General features: G+C 38.1%; 1 protein-coding gene across 1 annotated transcript in view; it reads right to left on the bottom strand.

Moving 5' to 3' along the window:
• POU2AF2 (POU class 2 homeobox associating factor 2) overlaps window positions 1-5,611 on the bottom strand; it is a 40,299-nt gene extending 34,688 nt beyond the window's left edge. Inside the window, exon 1 of the mRNA XM_079101663.1 lies at window positions 5,487-5,611. Coding sequence (XP_078957789.1) covers window positions 5,487-5,496 — 10 coding nt within the window. The 5' untranslated portion in view covers window positions 5,497-5,611. The remainder of the gene's footprint in view (window positions 1-5,486) is intronic.
• Window positions 5,612-20,826: the final 15,215 nt, after the last annotated feature.

The raw sequence follows: 20,826 nt of genomic DNA, 5'->3' as shown, positions 1-20,826 counted from the left end.
AAGTCAAATTGAGAATATACACAGGTGATTCTCAAAGTTTGATTCCTGGACCCGGATTCAGTATCAACATTGGCTAGAAACCTGGTAGAAATGTAGATTCTCAGGTCCTACCCCAAAGCACTCTAGAAACCCTGGGAATGGATCCTGGCCTTCTCTATGACTCTGATATTCTCTGAAATTTGAGAATTACGAATATCTTTATGAGTGAGATTTCTGTGTGTGGCAGAGTTTTGGGGGTAGGGGACAACTCTAAACCCAGGCAGTCCCAATTGAGCAAGAAAGGGAACATCCAGGTGATTGATGGCAGGTGTAGATTTGGGCCTGTGGAGGAGTGGGGCAGGAGTTTCAGAGGTCTGGGCTTGGATCATTCGAGCGTTCACAGACAGTCTTGGCTCTCCTTTATTCCGAAGGGTTTTTTAAGTGATGATTTCAATCTGAATTAGTGATTCGTACTTTATGTATATGCCTAGAGGAAATATGCCTATTCTAAATAAGTTTAACAAATAACTACATTAATAGAGGAAAAAAATTCATGAGATGGCAAATAACCAGATCAGAACCTCTTCCGTTTTGTCATAAAATAATCAATCTTACATACCCGTTGGCACCAACAGTGCAAAGTGTGGGGCCACATGCCGCAGGGAATGCAAAATAAGTTTAGAACATATAGCAGATGTCCTTAAAGAGATCCTATTTTAGTGAGAGAAATAAGACAGTCACATGTGAAAGAGGAGGGGAGGGAGAAGAATATACTTCAGAAAGACGATGAAGGTTTGTGGGAGGGGATGGGACTTAGGCTGCATTTTGAAGGGTATTAGATGGGTTAGGCAGAGGGAGACTGACCTTGTAGGTAGCAGGTACCGGTGGGCAGTGGCAGAGGCAGGAGAGAGCAATGCTTGTGTGGAAGGGGTAAGGAGCTAGTGTAACTGCTGTTGCTAGATTTAAATGCATGTAGACATAGATGAACTTCAAATGGATGCCGACCTGGACTTTAGAATTAGATATCCATCTGTGTTTGCATGTCCCGTAGTCCTCTCAAATTCCACGTGTCCAAATATGAGTTTCATTCTTCCCTTTCATTTTGGTTTTACCTGAAGCCCCCCCCCCCCCCCCCCCCCCCCCGGGTCTCAGTTGATGGCAACTCCATCCTTCTAGTTTCTTAATTCCAAAGCTGGAGTCCTCCTCGACTCCTTTCTTTCTCTCAGACTTTACAACCCATCTTTTGGGAATACATGATGGGGCCACCTCCAAAATAGATCCAGAGTCTGCTGACTTTTCTTTGCCTCCATCTCTAGTACCAGGTTCACTATCATCATCTCATGTAGATTATTGAGGGAGGCTTCTCATGCTTCTACCCTTCACCTCTGGCCCAGTCTGCTTTCAACAAAGCAGCCAGAGGATCCTTTCAAAAGAGTAAGTCCAATTTTTGTCACTGCTGTGTTCAAAACCCTGCAGTGGTTCTTCATTTCACTCAGAGTAAAAGCCACAGTTCTTAAGATGGCTCTATGTGATCCTATGCTTATAGCTCTGTTCTCGTTTCCCAAGATTCTAACCCTCACCCACAATACTGTAGCCAGTTTCTGAAAGGTACCAAGTGCACTTCTGACTTGGGACTTTGTACTGGCCACCTCTACCAACTGGAATATTCTTTCTCCTTTTATCCACATGGCTAACTGTTCTTTCTTCCTTCAAGTCTTGACTCAAATGTCAGCTTCTCAGTGAGAACATATTTAAAGTTGCACCTTCTTCATGAAATTTGCCTGATGCCCTTTATCCTGCACTTATTCCTATGTAGCACTTGTCACTTTATAAAGTCCTATACAATTTCTTTATTTAGAGATTTATTGTTTGTTGTCTGCTCCTTGCAAGATGTTAAGCTCCACACAGCTTTCCTGTAAACGTCTATTGAAAGCATTTTGTTGCTGCTCCTGATAATGAAGTGTTGAAGGTCTTAGAAATCTGACTATAGAAATGTATGTAGTCACACATAGCTCAGAGGCTGGAACATGTTCTGAGAAATGAGTTGTTAGGTGGTTTCATCATTGTACAAACATCATAAAGTGTACTTATGAAAATTAAAATGGCTATGACATCATTAGGTGACATAATATTATGGGACCATTGTCCTACATGCATTTAGTGCACGATTATGCTTTATGTTGTAGGTGATAGAATGATTATATTTTTCAATATAAGAATATTGTGTATCATATTTTTTGGAAAGGTTGGAAAAATTTTTGAAAGATGAATCTGAGTGTAGATCATAGAATGGGCTAAAGATGAGGAAGTGGAGAGGGTAAGAAGTTCTAAAATAGAGGCTAGCTTGAAACACTGGACATGATAGGGAAAGAGCAGATTTAAGAGAACAACAACAACAACACACAAAATAAATCATCATGATTGAAAAGAGAAATCTAAAAAAGCAGGGGAGAGAGCCAATTCTGATGGGGAAAGAAGAATTCAATTTTGACTATGTTAACTTTGAAGTTGTGGTGACATAATCAAATTAAAATAAAACTATCCTGTAGCTAAGACCAGAACATGGACCTGGGCTAGAACTACACATCCAAGAAACATCTTTAAAACTATGGGAATTAAAGCAATGAAAATAAAGTTTTCCAAGGAGTACTTTGCAACAGAAGAGTAGCAATTCAAGTACAGAGCCTTGGGAAATGGTTGCAGTTCTGAGCCCAGGGGAAGGAAGGGACCTGGGAAGACCACTGTGGGAGGGGTGCAGTGTGGGGCAGGGGAGAGGCCCACAAGGTCAAGGTCACTGTGTACCAAAAGAAGCAACAAGGGAATGAAGGAAGAGGGAGAATAGAGAAATAGGGTAACCTGCCCTGCCATGCATCTGACATCTAGTAGGTGTTCAATAAGTAGCTTATAGTATATACAAAATGCCTTAGAGAAATTTAGGACAGTGAAGGTGAGAAAATTCATGGGCTTAGAAAACTGTAGCTCTTTAGAGCTTGGGAAACAGTTACATAAGAAAATGGTGGAGATGTCCTTTCTTTGGGGTTTCATGGGAACATGGCTAAAACCATGCTCCAAAGCAGAAAGGTCAATGTCAACACTTTACAACAGCACAGAAGGGGAATTGACCTTGATAAAGCATGGAAATGGAATATATTATTTAAAATCCCACCGAGTATTTTTCATGATTTTTGAGTTTCTGAAAATTTCCGAATCTCCTTTTATATTTATTTATTTTAAGGACAGGTGTGATATATACAGTTCAAAAAATATTACCAGTATTCCTAGTCTCAATTTTTTCCTGTGCATTGTGTCTATTTAAAGAATCCACACCTGCATAAACCAGGAGAGCTTGAGTTTTTATTCAAATACTCTAGATACAAACTTGCATTCAGATTAGTTGTTGAGAAAACAAGGACAAGTGTTTCCGGAGAGAAAGCACGAGCAAATTTATCAATAGGAATAAATTTTTCCTTTAGAATTTGGAATAAAAATTTGGCACTGTATGATTGTGATTATGTTCATGCAGCAGAATGTTTTTTTTTTTAATTAAAAACAATCATTTATTTTTAATTTTTTGCAATGCTGGGGATCAAACCTAGGCCCTTGAGCCTGTCAGGCAAGTGTTGTACCACTGAGCTATGCCCCCAGCCCAGTACATTGTTTTATCATATGACATCCTTTTTCTTTCCCCCTTTTTATTTTTGATGGAGAGTTTAGTTCATAGTAGGTTTAAGGGAGCTATCACTTTAATGTTATTTTGAAAACTAAACATTTTCTGCTTCAGATCAGACTGGTATATTCTGAAATTGATTTATTAATTAAAATATAGGTGATCCCTAAACTTTTCTTAGTTATTAAATGATAAATCCACTTTCTGTATTTGAAATTCATTCTAATTTTATATTTATGATGACTTTTTTTGGAGTGCATTTTCTTACTTTTAAATTCATTATAGAGTCTAATGTGACAGAAGGTAAGGGATTAAAGAGAGCATGTGAAATAAATAAGAAAGTAATGTTAGGAAAAAAAGCATTTATTATTTTGAGTTCTGTAACTGGACCGTGGCACCATGAAGATAGTAGATGATGTCTCTGAACTATTGTCCTTAGTGACATTGGCATGGAGACATTGCCATTCAAGACAGAACAGAGTAAAAATCTTGAATGATGGGTCATTAATGGACATTCTGCATATTTGTTCTATTCAGGATAGGGCCAACAATGAGATCCCAGAAAATGCAGTGGCAATATGGTACATTGGGTCACTGTCTGGCTCATTGGCCCCTCTTGTTCTGTGAGGACCCCCTCCCCACCCCAGCCAGCTTGCCTTGCTGAGGATCAGAGGCCCTTCGCTGAGAGGAAGGAAGATTCCTGCCTTGGAGTAAACAGGACTAGTGCCGGGCATGCTAGAAGCTCATTTTTTGATCTGGGAAGATGACATACTAGTTTCACTGTGGGAAATCTCCAAGAGGATACAAGGAAGCAACATAAAGTTTCCAAATTTGTCCACTAATTAAGTGTTTAAATTATTAAATAGACAATAAGGCATACTGCTTATGAAATCTTAAAGACTGAACATTTTAAGGATGCAAGGCCAAATTAGTCAATATAATAGGATTTAGTTGAAGATTGATTTGCCCACATTATTGCTATCCACAGCCTCTCCTGAGCACCCCTCCATTCCCTCCTTTTATGGTTCATAGTTGAATCCCAAAACAGCACTACTGCCAGTAGTAACCAATTCCATGTTGCTGAAGATAGATGCTCTTCAACTTTATCTTCTTATTTCTTAAGATCAGAAGATGTGTGATTTTTTAAAATATTTTTTTTTCAAGATAGCTTACAAGGAATTTTTGAAATATTTTATTTGTCATTATTTATTAACATTTAAAATGCTAAAGTTTATATCTCAAATTTATTCCTGAACAGGTGGGGTTTTACTCTATATTGACACTAATATCTTCAGGATGAAGATCTGTATGTAGTTTGAATCCATGAAATGACAGTCTCTTACTTATCATGTATTAATATATTGCCCTTCATCCTTAGCCTTAAGAACCTAAAACAAGATGACTTAATAAAAGGTATTTAAAGTTCAATGTAAATGTAAATTCTTCTGGAATTTATAATTGAGGACTTATCAGAAGTTGTTTCATGTAACATAAAATTTCACAATAGTGGAGAACAATACATTAATATTCAGTTAATTATTTCATAAAAATATGTTAACTGAGTAGATTTTCCAGAATAAATACTTACCTAAATTAAATGCAGCAATATTAAATCTAACAATTAATAATTGTGACTAGAATCATAAACACGTTACCAAGAGTTCTAAATAGTTGGTTTCAGGTCCATATTTTTATATTTTTATATGTTCTAGTCAAAATTAGTGTTATTTCTTCTTTACCTTTACTTCGTGTATATAATTTTGTAAGGTCAAAAATAAAAATTAGAATTAGCAAAGTTTTGTTGTTGTTGTTTTAATTGTAACAATTGACATTGACTTACCACTCTCCATTCTGGATGGTTCTGGTGAATTTCCTTCTTAGCAGCAGTGCCGGGCTGTCCACTGCTTGGTCCCCTGGAGAGCTCAGCCTGATCCTAGTGGGAAAGCCTTCTGTACTCAGTAGAGATGCTTCTGAAATGACTTGCTTTGGATTTGATTAAATGCAAATCCTTTGGTGTATGTTTCTCTCCAATTTGCATCCCCAATGGGAATTGTATATGAAGGTACTTTTTTCCTCCCTAAGAAGATTTTTAATCAGTAACAATAGTTTCCATTAGGAACAAGCTCTCTTAAATGTTTATTATGGAAACAAGGCCTCCATTATTTGTTTCATGAAAGCAGTGGCATTCTTTCATTCCTTTAATTTAGGGTTAGATTTTTTAAAATAGTATGCTTGAATGAAAAAGTCTATGTTTCCCAATAGGAGCTATCCTCAAGACTTAGATTATGGGTACATGATTTTTAAAAGCTGGGTATTTTTCAGTTGCAGATAAAAATCGTAGGAAGTCGTTTTCATTTAGAAACAGAAGTCAATAGAAGAAAGCTCAGTGGGGTAGACAAAGGGGAATGAAAGGGAGGGAGGAGAGATGGGAATAAATCTGACCTAACGTTCCTGTGCACATATATGAATATGCACAGTGAATCTCACCATCATGTTTATTCACAAGATGCTAATTTAAGAAAAAAAAAACAACAACTGTAAGTAAATAGCAGAAAGACCAGTAGAATAGAACAGGGGCAGGGAGGAAGAAAGGGGAGGGGATTACTGGGGACTGAATTAGAACAAACTATATTCCATGCTTTTATAATCATGTCAAAATGAATTCTACTGTCATGTATAACTAAAAAGAACCAATAAAAATATGTCAAAATTAATGTCACAAATACAATTACATTGCCTTTTCATGATTCATAAAACAAACAAAGGAGCTAGAGTTTCCTGTACTTTATAGTAAAGCAGAATCATTTATGCTGCTGGTCAAAAATACCCTTGCCTCATTTCATTGTCTTTCTTTTCCTCCACCCCCTCCCCACCCCTCATTCTACACAATCCATCCTTCCTCCATTCTTCCCTTACCCTGCCCGCTGCTATGTGTCATCATCCACTTATCAGAGAAATCGTTGGACCTTTGGGTTTTTGGGATTTTTTTTTTTATTGTAAGCAAATGGGGTACAACTTGTTTCTCTGGTTGTACATGAAGTAAAGGCATACCATTTGCGTAATCATACATTTACATAGGGTAATAATGTTATTCTGTTATTTTTCTCCCCCCACCCCTCCCACCCCTCTTTTTCCTTTATATAGTCCATCCTTCCTCCATTCTTGCCTCTCTCCCACCCCCCATTATGTATCATCATCCGCTTATCAGTGAGATCATTTGTCCTTTGGTTTTTTGGAATTGGCTTATTTCATGTAGCATGATATTCTCCAACTTCATCCCTTTGCCTGCAAATGCCATAATTTTATAATTTTATTCTTCTTTATGGCTGAATAATTTTCCATTATATATATATATATATATATACACACCACAGTTTCTTTATCCATTCATCTCTTGAAGGACATCTAGGTTGGTTCCACAATCTAGCTACTGTGAATTGAGTAGCTATGAATATTGATGTGGCTGCGTTACTGTAGTATGCTGATATTAAGTCCTTTGGGTATAGGCCAAGGAGTGAGGTAGCTGGGTCAAATGGTGGTTCTGTTCCAAATTTTCTAAGGAATCTCCGTACTGCTTTTCAGAGTGGATGCACCAGATTGCAATTCCACCAGCAATATATGAGTGTGCCTTTTCCCCCACATCCTCGCCAACACCTATTGTTGCTTGTATTCTTCATAATAGCCATTCTATTTGGGTTGAGATGAAATCTTAGGGTAGTTTTGATTTGCATTTCTCTTATTACTAGAGATGTTGAACATTTTTTTCATATATCTGTTGATTGCTTATAAATCTTCTATGAAGTGTCTGCTCAGTTCCTTAGCCCATTTATTGATTGGGTTATTTGGAATGAGATAAACATCATTACCCTATGTACATGTATGATTACACATATGATGTGACTCTACTTGGTGTACAGAGAAATGAAAAGTTGTACCCCATATGTGTACAATGAATCAAAAAATAATTAAAAACTAAAGAAAACAGGAAAGAAATATAAAAGCTTATATCTGTTGTAAGTTCAATTTTGAAATCATTTCCAAAATTTTATTCCATTCGTATGTTGTCCAGCAAATTCCATGTTGAATTTAGAAGTGTTTCTCAACACCTGTGACTGAAATGAAGATAAATTGATATATTCTTTTCCTATCATTGATTCAAGAAATAAATTGAGCGAATAGTGATAAAAAAGTTAAAATACTGTAATTATTTAAAAAACAAAAAAATACTTTTGCCATGCCACTCACAATGGAGCTCCAAATCTTTTGAAGTAAGGTTTGAATAACTACCTTTTAAAATAAACTTTCTCATTTTTTTAAAAAAAGAGTCCTTATGAGGCATAGTTAGTGTCTGCGTTCCTTTAGAACAAAATTTAAAGAAAACAATTTTTTGGTGCTTTCTGACATTTCCCTCATGCATCTTTAACTACCTAGAGTTATTGCTTAACATCATTTTGACTGTCTCCTGATTATAAACAGTTAGAGTCAGGTGCCTTTTTTGTCAGTCTGGATTTGTGTCATTCTTGGTATTTCAGGGCTTTACGTGAGCATCATCTAGTGATTGTTAAGCCTGGCTGTGCCGTTTGAGATAGTGAATATAGAGCATCCAAAGTGTGTTCTAGAGATCCCAGGGTCCTGGAGACTGGTCTCCGGGTTCTGCAAGGTCCAAACTAATTTCATAATAAAGCTAATAGATGTTTGTTGCATTTCATAATAAAATGAACAAATGATTTGCCCTTTATCCTCCTATTTTCTCATGGATGCACATGATGCACATTAAGAGGAATCTTCTTAATGCTATGTGACAAATGATACCTCCTTTGACAGATTGAAAGGAGAAGCAGATGTGAGAAGCCAACTGTTATATAAGAAGCTAGACATTAAATGTGCAAAAATACATAACAATTCTAGTTAATTTTTTGGGGGTTTGGAAAAATAAAGTTTTTTAAAAAAACTAAGATTATGCTAACAGGTCATGCTTTATTATTACTATATTAAATAAATAAATATTAAATATTATTAATTTATAATATAATAATTACATGGAGGAACAACTCATATTAAGAAAAGCTTTTGGGGTCCTTAATTTACAGGAGGATCAAGGGGTTCTGGGACCAGAAAGTTTAACTGCTTCTCTAGAAGGATGTTTGTAGTTTAAGGGGGATCTCCAGGGTGTTCTGATGCACAGATATGAGAACTCTGTGCTACTCTTATTATTAGAGTATACCTGTTGTGTTCCTACATTTCAAAGAGAAAATCCAAAAGACAACAATTTATCACAATTTCTCAGTGTCCAGCACCTGTTTCTATTAGGGAAGAGCATGACCATATTGACCCTGTGGCCACAGTGATTTTTATCTTTTCCAAGCAGGGGTGCCCCAGCAGACACCCCAGCTCATTCTTGCTTACACTTCCAGCTATTAACTCTATCTTGAAGTAACAAAATTGTTAAGTGAACTACTGACTTTCTATAGTAAATTCCCTAAGCTATGGATTCCCTTCAGCATTTTACTTTTAAAAAAAGTTGAAACATATTACACTTTTCAAGCAGAATAGAACCATTTAAAAACACAGATATGACAGCCCATCACCAATAAAATGAAGACCAGCCTCTGTAGCATGACATTTGAGACTCTCTACCATCTTGCCTTTCTACCTTTTCTGTCATTACTTTCTTCCAAGTAGCCTGTGCCCCAGTGCAGGGTTTCTAAAAGTGGATCTTGAAGCACCTGCCTCATTGTCACATTTTTTTAAAAATATTTTTTATTTGTCAATGGATCTTTTATTTTATTTATTTATATGTGGCACTGAGTATCGAACCCAGGGCCTCACACATGCCAGGCAAGCGCTCTACCACTGAGCCACAACCGCAGCCCCTCAGTCACTTTTGATGCTTCTAAAATTCAGTCTATCCCAGACTTACCAAACCAATTGCTGGTAATCATGCAAGATAACCTGACAGATAATAAAATTAACAAATGGTTTGCCCTTTATCCTCTCATTTTCTCATGGATGCACAGAGGAATCTTCTTGAACCAGTCCCTCCCTTGTGTGATTCTTAAATAGTAAAGGTGGACGACTCTGCTAAGCTACCACGGATTAGTCAGTGTTTTACAAGTAAGTCACAGACTTTTTTCCCTTTCTGCTTCTGTTTATAGTATTCACCCAAACTAAAGCACTCTTTCTTGTTTTGTCTTGATTAAATTCTGTGTATCTTTCAAGATTCAACTCAAATCCCACATTTTCCTCCTAGTTTGCCTGTATATTCATTAAGATTGATTTAACAGCCCATTTTCTAGTTGTCCTTGTTTGAATTTCTGTAATGGCACTGATGTCATGCTTCTTTCCATTTTTAAAAATGTTATTTACTCATTTATTTTATTGACATATAATAGCTATATTTATGCTTTCCATTCTTGTCAGTGATTTGCATACCTATTCCTCACACCCAATTCAAATGTCTCTCTCTCTCTGTCACTTTCTTTCTTCTCCATAGTCCTGTTATGTTATTGTGTTTATGGTGCTGTGCTCATAGTAGGTCCCCCTATCCCCGAGAGTACCAGCCATGCTGAAATGTGCCCAGGGTCTATTAGAGATAATGATTTCTGGGTATAAGCAGCAATATATAAAAGATGAAGCAGAACAAAGGATAGTTATTATTTTTCATGGTTGAAAAAGATGTTACCATGAATATTACCTTTCTTTTGCTACAAACCAAACACAATACTGAAGAGCTTGTAACCATCTCCCTGTAGGTTGGTCCAGAGTCTGAAGCTCAAAGACATAGTGATTTTCTAAAGGAAGTTCAATGCAGAAATGTCCAGTACACTGCAGAAACATTGCAGATGTTCAGTGTCCTCAGAAGAGGTGAAATACACTAAAGCTGAGAAATTGATTTGCAATAATTACTGACTTATTCTTGAAAATACCCTCTCGTACACATGTTGTATTTATTTTAGAACTCTAGTGTTCCCTAAATAGAATTAAAAAAAAAATAAATAAAGGTATTGTGTCCATCTGCAACTAAAAAAGTTACAAAATAATAAAAAAATAGAGTCAAGGGGACTGGGGCTGTAGTTCAGTGGCAGAACACTTGCCTAGTACATGTGAGGCACTGGGTTTGATCCTTAGCACCACATAAATATAAACAAATAAAGGCATGCTGTCCATCTACAACTACCAAATGAGTGAATGAATGAATGAATGAATGAATGAATTAATCAATCAATCATATAAGCCAAGGGAAGATCGTTTTCTTTTTCCAAGGAAACAATTTTCCTACAGAGTGGAGTGGATGTTGCTGCTGGAAGGATGTGGGTCAGCCATAGATCTGGCTCTTTGCTTCAGTTGCTGGTGGGTTCAGGGACATGGCACATGTGCTCTCAGGCAGGTTGCTGGGCCACAGTGAGGCTGATGATGATCTGGGGCTGCCAGCTATGAAGGAGGGAAAACAAGGGTAGGTTTGGGTGAAATAAGCTGTAACCCACGAGCGCAGGCATGGTTCCTATGTGTCTTCCTTGAATTCTCCCAACCACAGCGCTTCTGTGTCTGCCTCCTCTTCATTCCAGGGCTGGGATCCTTCTGTGGGGGTTAGGTAGCTCCTGACAACTTCGGAGTGGCATTATTTACAAACTATCAGTGAGGCAGATGTGGCGGAGGTGACAGTGTGGAGCATAGGTGTATGGGGCCCTGAAACAGACACTAGGGTGGCACCCAAAGTCCCCCATTTCCCCCCTCTGCCTTTGTTCTAGGCTATCCTATTCCCCAGGATCTAGGCACGGGGAGGGAAGAGTTAGGGATGTTCTTTGGTTTGGGTCATTGGAATGTTTCATTTGCACAGTGCCAAGGGGCTTGGGCTGGAGAATACAGTCAATAGATCATATCGCTGACCTGGGTACAGCAACAAGTAGGGAAGGTGCCAGAATGGTGACTCTGAACCAGCTGAATCATTGCTTGATTAATGAATGCCTTGGATTTGTGTTGGAGGGTCCTGGTTATTTAGTCATCTGGATCGTTCTACATGTGACCAGTTTCATGACCACAAACTTTCCCTTGAATCTGGAAAGAGCTGTTTTTGCAAATACCTTGACATTTGGGTATGTATATTGAAGGTCAGCTGGAGAATACAGTGCAGATGATGAGAGATGACCTTTACACTGGAGGTCAGATAACCCATATTCCTTAGAGTGAATGGGAGAAAATTTAGTTCTAGATCTGCTGGATCAGAATAAATCCCCACCATGGGACAAATGATAACATTGATCTTAGCATTTTGTCTAGTAGCATTGGGGCTACTGACATTTTGGGTACTGCTTTGGTGCAGGTCATGTTTTGGGGTACATTGATCCACAGCCATGGGAGAGGACAAATCTGTAAACATGGGCTAATGAAACTTTGATGTATGCAGTTATTTCCTGGGCTACACCATTTTGTGACACCCACTGTCCCCTTCAGGAGGACTTAAGTACTTCTTTGGAGCTGAGGAGAGGGTTTTAGATCCTCACACTTATTAGAGTCAGTCAATTCTTTAAGATCAACCTCAGAATCTAGGCATGAACATGGTTGTCAGGGACTGGTGAAAGGCCAGGTGAGCTGCAATGGTGATCCCACCCGACTAGCACGTTTCCCTTTGGTGAAGAGACTGCTGCTGAGTCCCGTAACTCTGTGGTAATGAGGGAAGTAGCAGTGATGGCAGGAGGATGAAAATAAGCCCCCTTTTTTTTTTTTAACCAAGAGGTATTCCTTGATTGACAAAAAATGCCGGAGGTTTAGAATCATGCTTCCCATACATTTAGGAATCCCAGTTGTGACAGTTGAAGTGGGGATCTTGACTAGGTAAGCCAAGAAGTAGATTCAGTGAAATTTAGTGAAATGAAGATTTTACTTGACATCTCTCTGGTGCCAGGCAGCAAGCTGGTTGTAGACTATGAGGCCAAGCATGTATGTGCTTCTCTCCTCTGTGGCATCGTGAACCTTGTAAATAATGGACTGCTTATGCGCAGACTGGTCACCACTGCACAATTGCACAGCTCACTGGGTCTGATGGTGCCACTATTATGCAACCTGTGACAATGCCCTGGTGGAATAATATGAAATAGGACCCAGGCCCAGATATCAGAATCAAATTTCATGACTTCTTAAAGACAGAATGTACAAGCTTACATAGTAATTCTTCTGGAATTTGCTCATATCTGAGTAAAAGAGGTAGACAATTCCAGGGAGGAGTCTTGTATTCTGGCTAGAGCTTGGCCTGAAGGTTGGCCTGAGCCCACGCCAGGAAGAATAGAGGGACTTGATAAATCACCTTCGAAGCATCCCTGATCCAGAAGTAGCCAGGTATGTGTCAATGAGAAGGCCGCTTCTTGTGCGTGGATGAAGTACTGCATCTCAATGAAGCCAAGGTGCCGTTGATTGTCAGACACGCCATGACTTTGTGCATCACTGAGAAGGAAGCAGCTGCCATAGACTGTGACATAGTGCCTAGCAAGGGTCGTGACACTGCATTGGTCACAGAGCTTTCTCCTTACTTTCGAGTTTTTAAAAATCAACTTTGAGAGATTTAGCACTGTCTCCTGACTTCAGTTGCATTATGTGACTTTAAAAAGGCAATTCTTTTGCATATTTCCCACCAAGATAATGTAAGACACTTTAATATATTTGTAGGTATTTTCTTTTCTTAGTTTTCATGAACTCTAGGCTTTGCTTTATACGAAAATATGGAATTGTGGTCATTCCTCCAAAAATGAATATTTATCTTACTAATTCATGACCGTTTAGTGCTGTTTCCATGCATTTTTGTGGGCATGATACTTTTTAACATCAATGTTTTTTCTAGTGTACACAATTGGATGATACTTATCCAACCTACTTGGTACTAATGACATATAACTAGGGTGACCCTATGACCAGATTTGCTTGAACAAGGCCCAAGTTGACTCTTGTCATGGCACCCCATCTGGTAGTGTCCCTTTTCACTCTGTAGAGAGCCTCAGTTTGGAGGATGAAATCATGTGGTCACCTTACACATACCTGAACCAAGGTGACAGAAGCAAAGGCTATGACTCAAGTTGCAGTGAGGGGGGGACAGCAACAGGCTGTGCCAGCAGTGCTGCCAGATGGCAGTGACCATGGACACAGCTCCACGTTGGACAGGCTGGATTGTGAAAACATGTATCTTTGAGTCCTGAAAATAAGGAAGAATTTGTACAAAATTCATGTGTCTGAGAGTTCATTTCCTAACCCCTTCCTCTAAAAAGAAAAATACAGATGAATTTTCACTCAGGCCTTCAAATGGATCGCCTATTGTGTGCAAGGAAACTACAAGGAAACCCGCCTTAAGGGGCTGGTGGTTTAGTGGGGGAGGCAGAGTGCAGTGTGAGGAGTGCTGTGTGGAGATTATTATCCCTGCCCTCCTGGTGTTAAGAGCTCTGTGCGGTGCTTCTCAACAATTTTAAAATTCATGCTTCTTTTTGATAAACATGAAACTTTCCTTCCTCCAAAAGATTCAAAAAGTGGCATCTTTCCTCCCATCTTTCTCTGCTTTCCTTTTTTCTTCTTATCACTAGGAAAGTGGAGGGAAGGGTTCTGCACAAATTAAGACAATTAAAAAAAGCATAGATTTTCTAATATGAACACAAATGCTTAAAGAACTACGGATTGGGAGGTATAGCTGTTATGCTGCTTTACAAATGAAGAGTGTGGCTTTGGGTGACATAGTTAGGTTTCTCAAGAATAGATGGAGGCCAGCATATCGACGCCTTTTTTGAGAGTAGATTGCTCACTGTCAGGCGTCTATCATGCGCCATTGCCTGCCTCTCACCTGTCCATTGCCTGCCTTACCCCTATCCATCACCCACGCTTGAGGTTCACCTCCCGATCATCTGACAGCTGCCAGCAGATTGACCGCAAGACCGCCAGTGGAGAAACCAGCTGCCTGCTGCTGCCTGGAAGTTCACTGTTACAGTACCTGCAGGTTTGATTACACATGGCTGCCACCATTTTGAGACAACAGCCAGGGCCCTGTAGGACCCCTGGCCGGACTGACCGAGTCCCGTCTCCAGGATTCCCTCAAGCCCAACTGATCATGAACAACATGAAAAAACAAGGGAAGAAAATGATCCAAACAAATCTAGATTCTATAGTAATAGAATCCAATGACAGTATGTTAGAAGAAATGTCAGAAAAGGACTTCAGATTATACATGATTAAGATGATTTGCGAAGCAAAGGATGAGATAAGAGAGCAAATGCAGGCAATGAATGACAATACCAATAAGCTGAAAGAGCACCTGCAGGAAGCAAAAGATCATTTCAAAAAAAGAGATAGAGATTCTCAAAAAAAAAAAAACCAAACGGAAATCCTTGAAATGAAGGAGACAATAAACCAAATAAAAAACTCAATGGAAAGCATCACCAAAAGACTAGACCACTTGGAAGACAGAACCTCAGACAATGAAGACAAAATATTTAATCTTGAAAATAAAGTCGCCCAAACAGAGAAGATGGTAAGAAATCATGAATAGAATCTCCAAGAACTATGGGACATCATGAAAAGACCAAATGTAAGAATTATTGGGATTGAGGAAGGCACAGAGATACAAACCAAAGGAATGAACAACCTATTCAATGAAATAATATCAGAAAATTTCCCAAACCTGAAGAATGAAATGGAAAAATCAAATACAAGAGGCTTACAGAACACCAAATGCACAGAATCACAACAGATTCACACCAAGGCACATTATAAATGAAATGCCTAACATTCAAAATAAAGATAGGATTTTGAAGGCCGCGAGAGAAAAGCATCAGATTACATATAGGGGGAGACCAATACGGATAGCAGCAGACTTCTCAACCCAGACTCTAAAAGCTAGAAGGGGCCTGGACCTACATATTTCAAGCTCTGAAAGAACATGGTTGTCAACCAAGAATCCTATACCCAGCAAAACTAACCTTCAGATTTGAAAATGAAATAAAATCCTTCCATGATAAACAAAAAGTTAAAAGAATTACAAATAGAAAGCCTGCACTACAGATGTTCTCAACAAAATATTCCATGAGGAGGAAATGAAAAAACACAATGGAGGTCAGCAAAGGGAGGAACTACCTTAGAGAAAAACCACTCAAAGGAGAAACCAAGCCAACTTAAAAAACCAAAAATAAGCCAAATGACTGGGAATACAAATCATTTCTCAATAATAACCCTGAATGTTAATGCCCTAAACTCCTCAATCAAAAGACATAGACTGGCAGAATGGATTAAAAAGAAAGACCCAACAATATGCTGCCTACAAGAGACTCATCTCATACAAAAAGAAATCCACAGACTAAAGGTGAAAGGATGGGAAAAAAACCTACCATGCACATGGACTCAGTAAAAAAGCGGGGGTTTCCATCCTTATATCAGATAAAGTGGACTTCAAGCCAAAGTTAGTCAGAAGGGATAAAGAAGGACATTTCATACTGCTTAAGGGAACCATAAATCAGGAAGACATAATGATAGTAAATATTTATGCCCCAAACAATGGTGCATCCCTGTACATCAAACAAATCCTTCTCAATTTCAAGAATCACATAGACCACAACACAATAATTCTGGGCGAATTTAATGCACCGCTGTCACCACTAGATAGATCTTCCAAACAAAAACCAACCAAAGAAACCATAGAACTCAATAATACAATCAATAACCTAGACTTAGTAGACATATACAGAATATTCCATCCATCAACGAGTGGATACACTTTCTTCTCAGCAGCACATGGAACCTTCTCGAAAATAGACCATATGTTATGCCACAAAGCAGCCCTTAGGAATGCAAAAAATAGAGATACTGCCTTGTGTTCTATCAGATCATAATGGACTGAGAATAGAATCAATGACAAAATTAAAACAGAAATTACTCCAACACTTGGAGACTAAATAATATGCTATTGAATGAAATATGGATAACAAAAAACATCAGGGAGGAGATTAAAAAATTCTTAGAGGTCAATGAGAATGATGATACAACATATCAAATACTCTGGGACACTATGAAAGCGGTACTAAGAGGAAAATTCATTGCATGGAGCGCATTTCAGAAAAGAATGAAAAGTCAACAATTAAATGACCTAACATTACAGCTCAAAGCCCTAGAAAAAGAAGAACAGAATAACAGCAAAAGTAGTAGAAGACAGGAAATAATTAAAATCAGAGCTGAAATCAATGAAATTGAAACGAAAGAAACTATTCAAAAAATTGACATAACAAAAAGTTGGTTCTTTGAGAAAGTAAACAAAATAGATAAACCCTTAGCCACACTAACAAAGAGAAGGAGAGAGAAGACTCAAATTACTAAAATACATGATGCAAAAGGAAATATTACAACAGACACCACTGAGATACAGAACATAATGAGAAGCTACTTTGAAAATCTGTATTCCAACAAAATAGAAAGTACCGAAGACATTGACAAATTTCTAGAGACATATGCCTCCTCCCAAACTGAACCAGGAGGATATACACGATTTAAACAGATCAATATCAAGCAATGAAATAGAAGAAGCCATTAAAATCTACCATCCAAGAAAAGCCCAGGACCAGATGGATTCTCAGCCGAGTTCTACAAGACCTTCAAAGAAGAACTCATTCCAATACTTCTCAAAGTATTCCAGGAAATAGAAAAGGAGGGTACCCTACCAAACTCATTCTATGAAGCTAATATCACCCTCATACCCAAACCAGGAAAAGACACATCAAGGAAAGAAAATTTTAGACCCAATATCCTTGATGAATTTAGATGCTAAGATCCTTAACAAAATATTGGCAAACCGTATCCAAAAACATATTTAGAAAATTGTGCACCACTATCAAGTGGGGTTCATTCCTGGAATGCAAGAATGGTTTAACATCTGTAAATCAATAAACATAATCCATCATGTCAATAGACTTAAGGATAAGAATCATATGGTTATTTCAATTGACGCAGAAAAAGCATTTGACAATGTACAACACCCCTTCATGCTGAAAACACTAGGAAAAATAGGGACAGTAGGAACATACCTGAACATTGTAAAGGCTATTTATGCTAAGCCCATGGCCAACATCATTCTTTATGGAGAAAAACTGAACCATTCCCTTTAAAAACGGGAACAAGACAGGGATGTCCCTCCTTTTCACCACTTCTATTCAACATTGTCCTCGAAACTCTAGCCAGAGCAATTAGGCAGACTAAAGAAATTAAAGGGATACGAATAGGAAAAGAGGAACTTAAGCTGTCACTATTTTTGGATGACATGATTCTCTATTTAGAGGATCCAAAAACCTCCTTCAGAAAACTTCTAGACCTCATCAATGAATTCAGCAAAATAGCAGGCTATAAAAATCAACACGCATAAATCTATAGCATTTTTATACACAAGCGATGAAACAGCTGAAAGGGAAATGAGGAAAACAACTCCATTTGCAATAGCCTCAAAAAACATAAAATACTTGGGTATCAATCTAACCAAAGAGGTAAAAGATCTCTACAGTGTAAACTACAAAACACTGAAGAAAGAAATTAAGGAAGACCTTAGAAGATGGAAAGATCTCCCATGTTCTTGGATAGGCAGAATTAATATTGTCAAAATGGCCATACTACCAAAAGTGCTATATGGATTCAATGTAATTCAATTAAATCCCAATGATGTACCTCATGAATAGAGCAAGCAATCATGAAATTCATCTGGAAGAATAAGAAACCCAGAATAGCTAAAACAATCCTTAGCAGGAAGAATGAAACAGGGGGTATCGCAATACCAGAACTTCAACTCTACTACAAAGCAATAGTAACAAAACAGCATGGTATTGGCACCAAAATAGACAGGTAGGACAATGGTACAGAATAGAGGACACGGACACAAACCCAAATAAATACAATTTTCTCATACTAGACAAAGGTGCCCAAAAATATGCAATGGAGAAAAGATAGCCTCTCAACAAATGGTGCTGGGAGAATTGGAAATCCATATGCAACAGAATGAAACTAACCCATATCTCTCACCCTGCACAAACTCAACTCACAATGGATCCAGGGCCTTGGAATCAGACCAGAGACCCTGCATCTTATAGAAGAAAAAGTAGGTCCAAATCTTCACCTTGTTGGCTTAGGATCAGACTTCCTTAACAGGACTCTCATAGCACAAGAAATAAAAGCAAGAATCAATAACTGGGGTAGATTCAAACTAAATAGCTTTCTCTCAGCAAAGGAAACTATCAGCACATGCGAAGAGAGAGCCTACAGAGTGGGAGAATATCTTTGCCACTCATACTTCAGATAGAGCACTAATTTCCAGAATATATAAAGAACTCAAAAAACTCTACACCAAGAATACAAATAACCCAATCAACAAATGGGCTAAGGAAATGAACAGACACTTCACAGAAGAAGATGTACAAGCAATCAACAGATATATGAAAAAATGTTCAACATCTTTAGTAATAAGAGAAATGCAAATCAAAACTACACTAAGATTCCATCTCACCCCAATTAGAATAGCGATTATCAAGAACACAAGCAACAATAGGTGTTGGAGAGGATGTGGGGAAAAAGGTACACTCATTCATTGCTGGTGGGACTGCAAATTAGTGCAGCTACTCTGGAAAGCAGTGTGGAGATTCCTTAGAAAACTTGGAATGGAACCACCATTTGAGCCAGCTATCCCACTCCTTGGCCTATATCCAAAGGACTTAAAATCAGCATACTACAGAGATACAGCCACATCAATGTTCATAGCGGCTCAATTCACAATAGCCAGACTATGGAACCAACTTCGATGCCCTTCAATTGATGAATGGATAAAAAAAAAACTGTGGTATATATATATATATATATATATATATATATATACACAATGGAATATTACTCAGCTATAAAGAATAATATAATTATGGCGTTTGCAGGCAAATGGATGAAATTGGAGAATATCATGTTAAGTGAGATAAGCCAATCTCAAAAATCCAAAAGAGGAATGATCGCACTGATAAGCGGATGAGGATACTTAATGGGGAGTGGGAGGGGGGCAAGAATGGAGGAAGGAGGGTCTGTATAGAGGGAAAAGAGGGGTGGGAGGGGTGGGGGGGAAGGGAAAAAATAATGGAATGAATCAAACATCATTACTCTATGTAAATTTATGAATATGCAAATGGTATGCTGTTACTCCATGTACAAACAGAAACAACATGTATCCCATTTGTTTACAATAAAAATAAATTTAAAAAAAAGACTAAAAAAAAGAAAATAAAAAGAACTACGAATGGCTCTAAAGACACTTAGAAAACAGGAAGGATCCTTAGGGATGCATTTAAAATGAGTTGTGTGTGTGTGTGTGTGTGTGTTAGTATGTTTTCTACCTATCCATCCTTCTCCTCTAAGATCATCATCATTATGTCTTTTGTGCTTTTTTCCCTGAGTTTCTTGATGTATTTACTAGTACATACAAATATAGATTCTCATCTCACTCTCAGCTTCTATCGCACAGCACTTTATGCACACAATTCTCCTCCTTATTTTTCCTAGTTACCTTAAGGATTATTCCTTAAAATTTCTTTTGCAGAGTGTACCATCACTATTACAATCCGTTTTCTACAAATAAGCATGTAAGTTGTTGCCAATCTTCTGCTCTTACAAACTTTGCTATCATAAATAATCTTAGATAGCCATCATTTTATCTGTATCAAAGTATATCTGTAGGATAGATTCTTAAGGTAGAATTGCTGGATCAAAGATTATGTGCATTTTAAATATTTAAATGTAGATGTTACCAAATTACCCTACACAGTCCTTGTACCAACCTGCTCCCCCATACTGATGAGGGCATTCTTCCCACAACTGCACAGGTAGTGTGTGCAGCAGAGAAAATCATCCCTCTGTGCTTCCCACCGAGGTGTTCAAGTACTAATGCCTGGAAGCTGTGAATATGTTAAGTAACATGGCAAAGTAGAACTAAGCCAATGTTAAGATTGGGATATTTTTCTGCATTATTTAATGGGTCCAGTATAAATTGTAATTAAAAGTAGAAGTGGGAGGCAGATGAGTGAGTTGGAGGAAGATGTGACCAAAGAAAGGCACAGAGTGGTGAGACATCGCTGGCTTTACAGATGGAGGAAGGAGGCCACAAGCAATGGAGTGTGGGAAGCTTCTAGAAACTGGAAGGGGAAAGG

The sequence above is a fragment of the Sciurus vulgaris genome (assembly GCF_902686455.1).
Source record: "Sciurus vulgaris genome assembly, chromosome: 11".
Classification (NCBI taxonomy): Eukaryota; Metazoa; Chordata; class Mammalia; order Rodentia; family Sciuridae; genus Sciurus; species Sciurus vulgaris.
The sequence above is the reverse complement of the archived record's forward strand: the minus strand, read 5'-3'. Positions and strand labels throughout refer to the sequence as shown.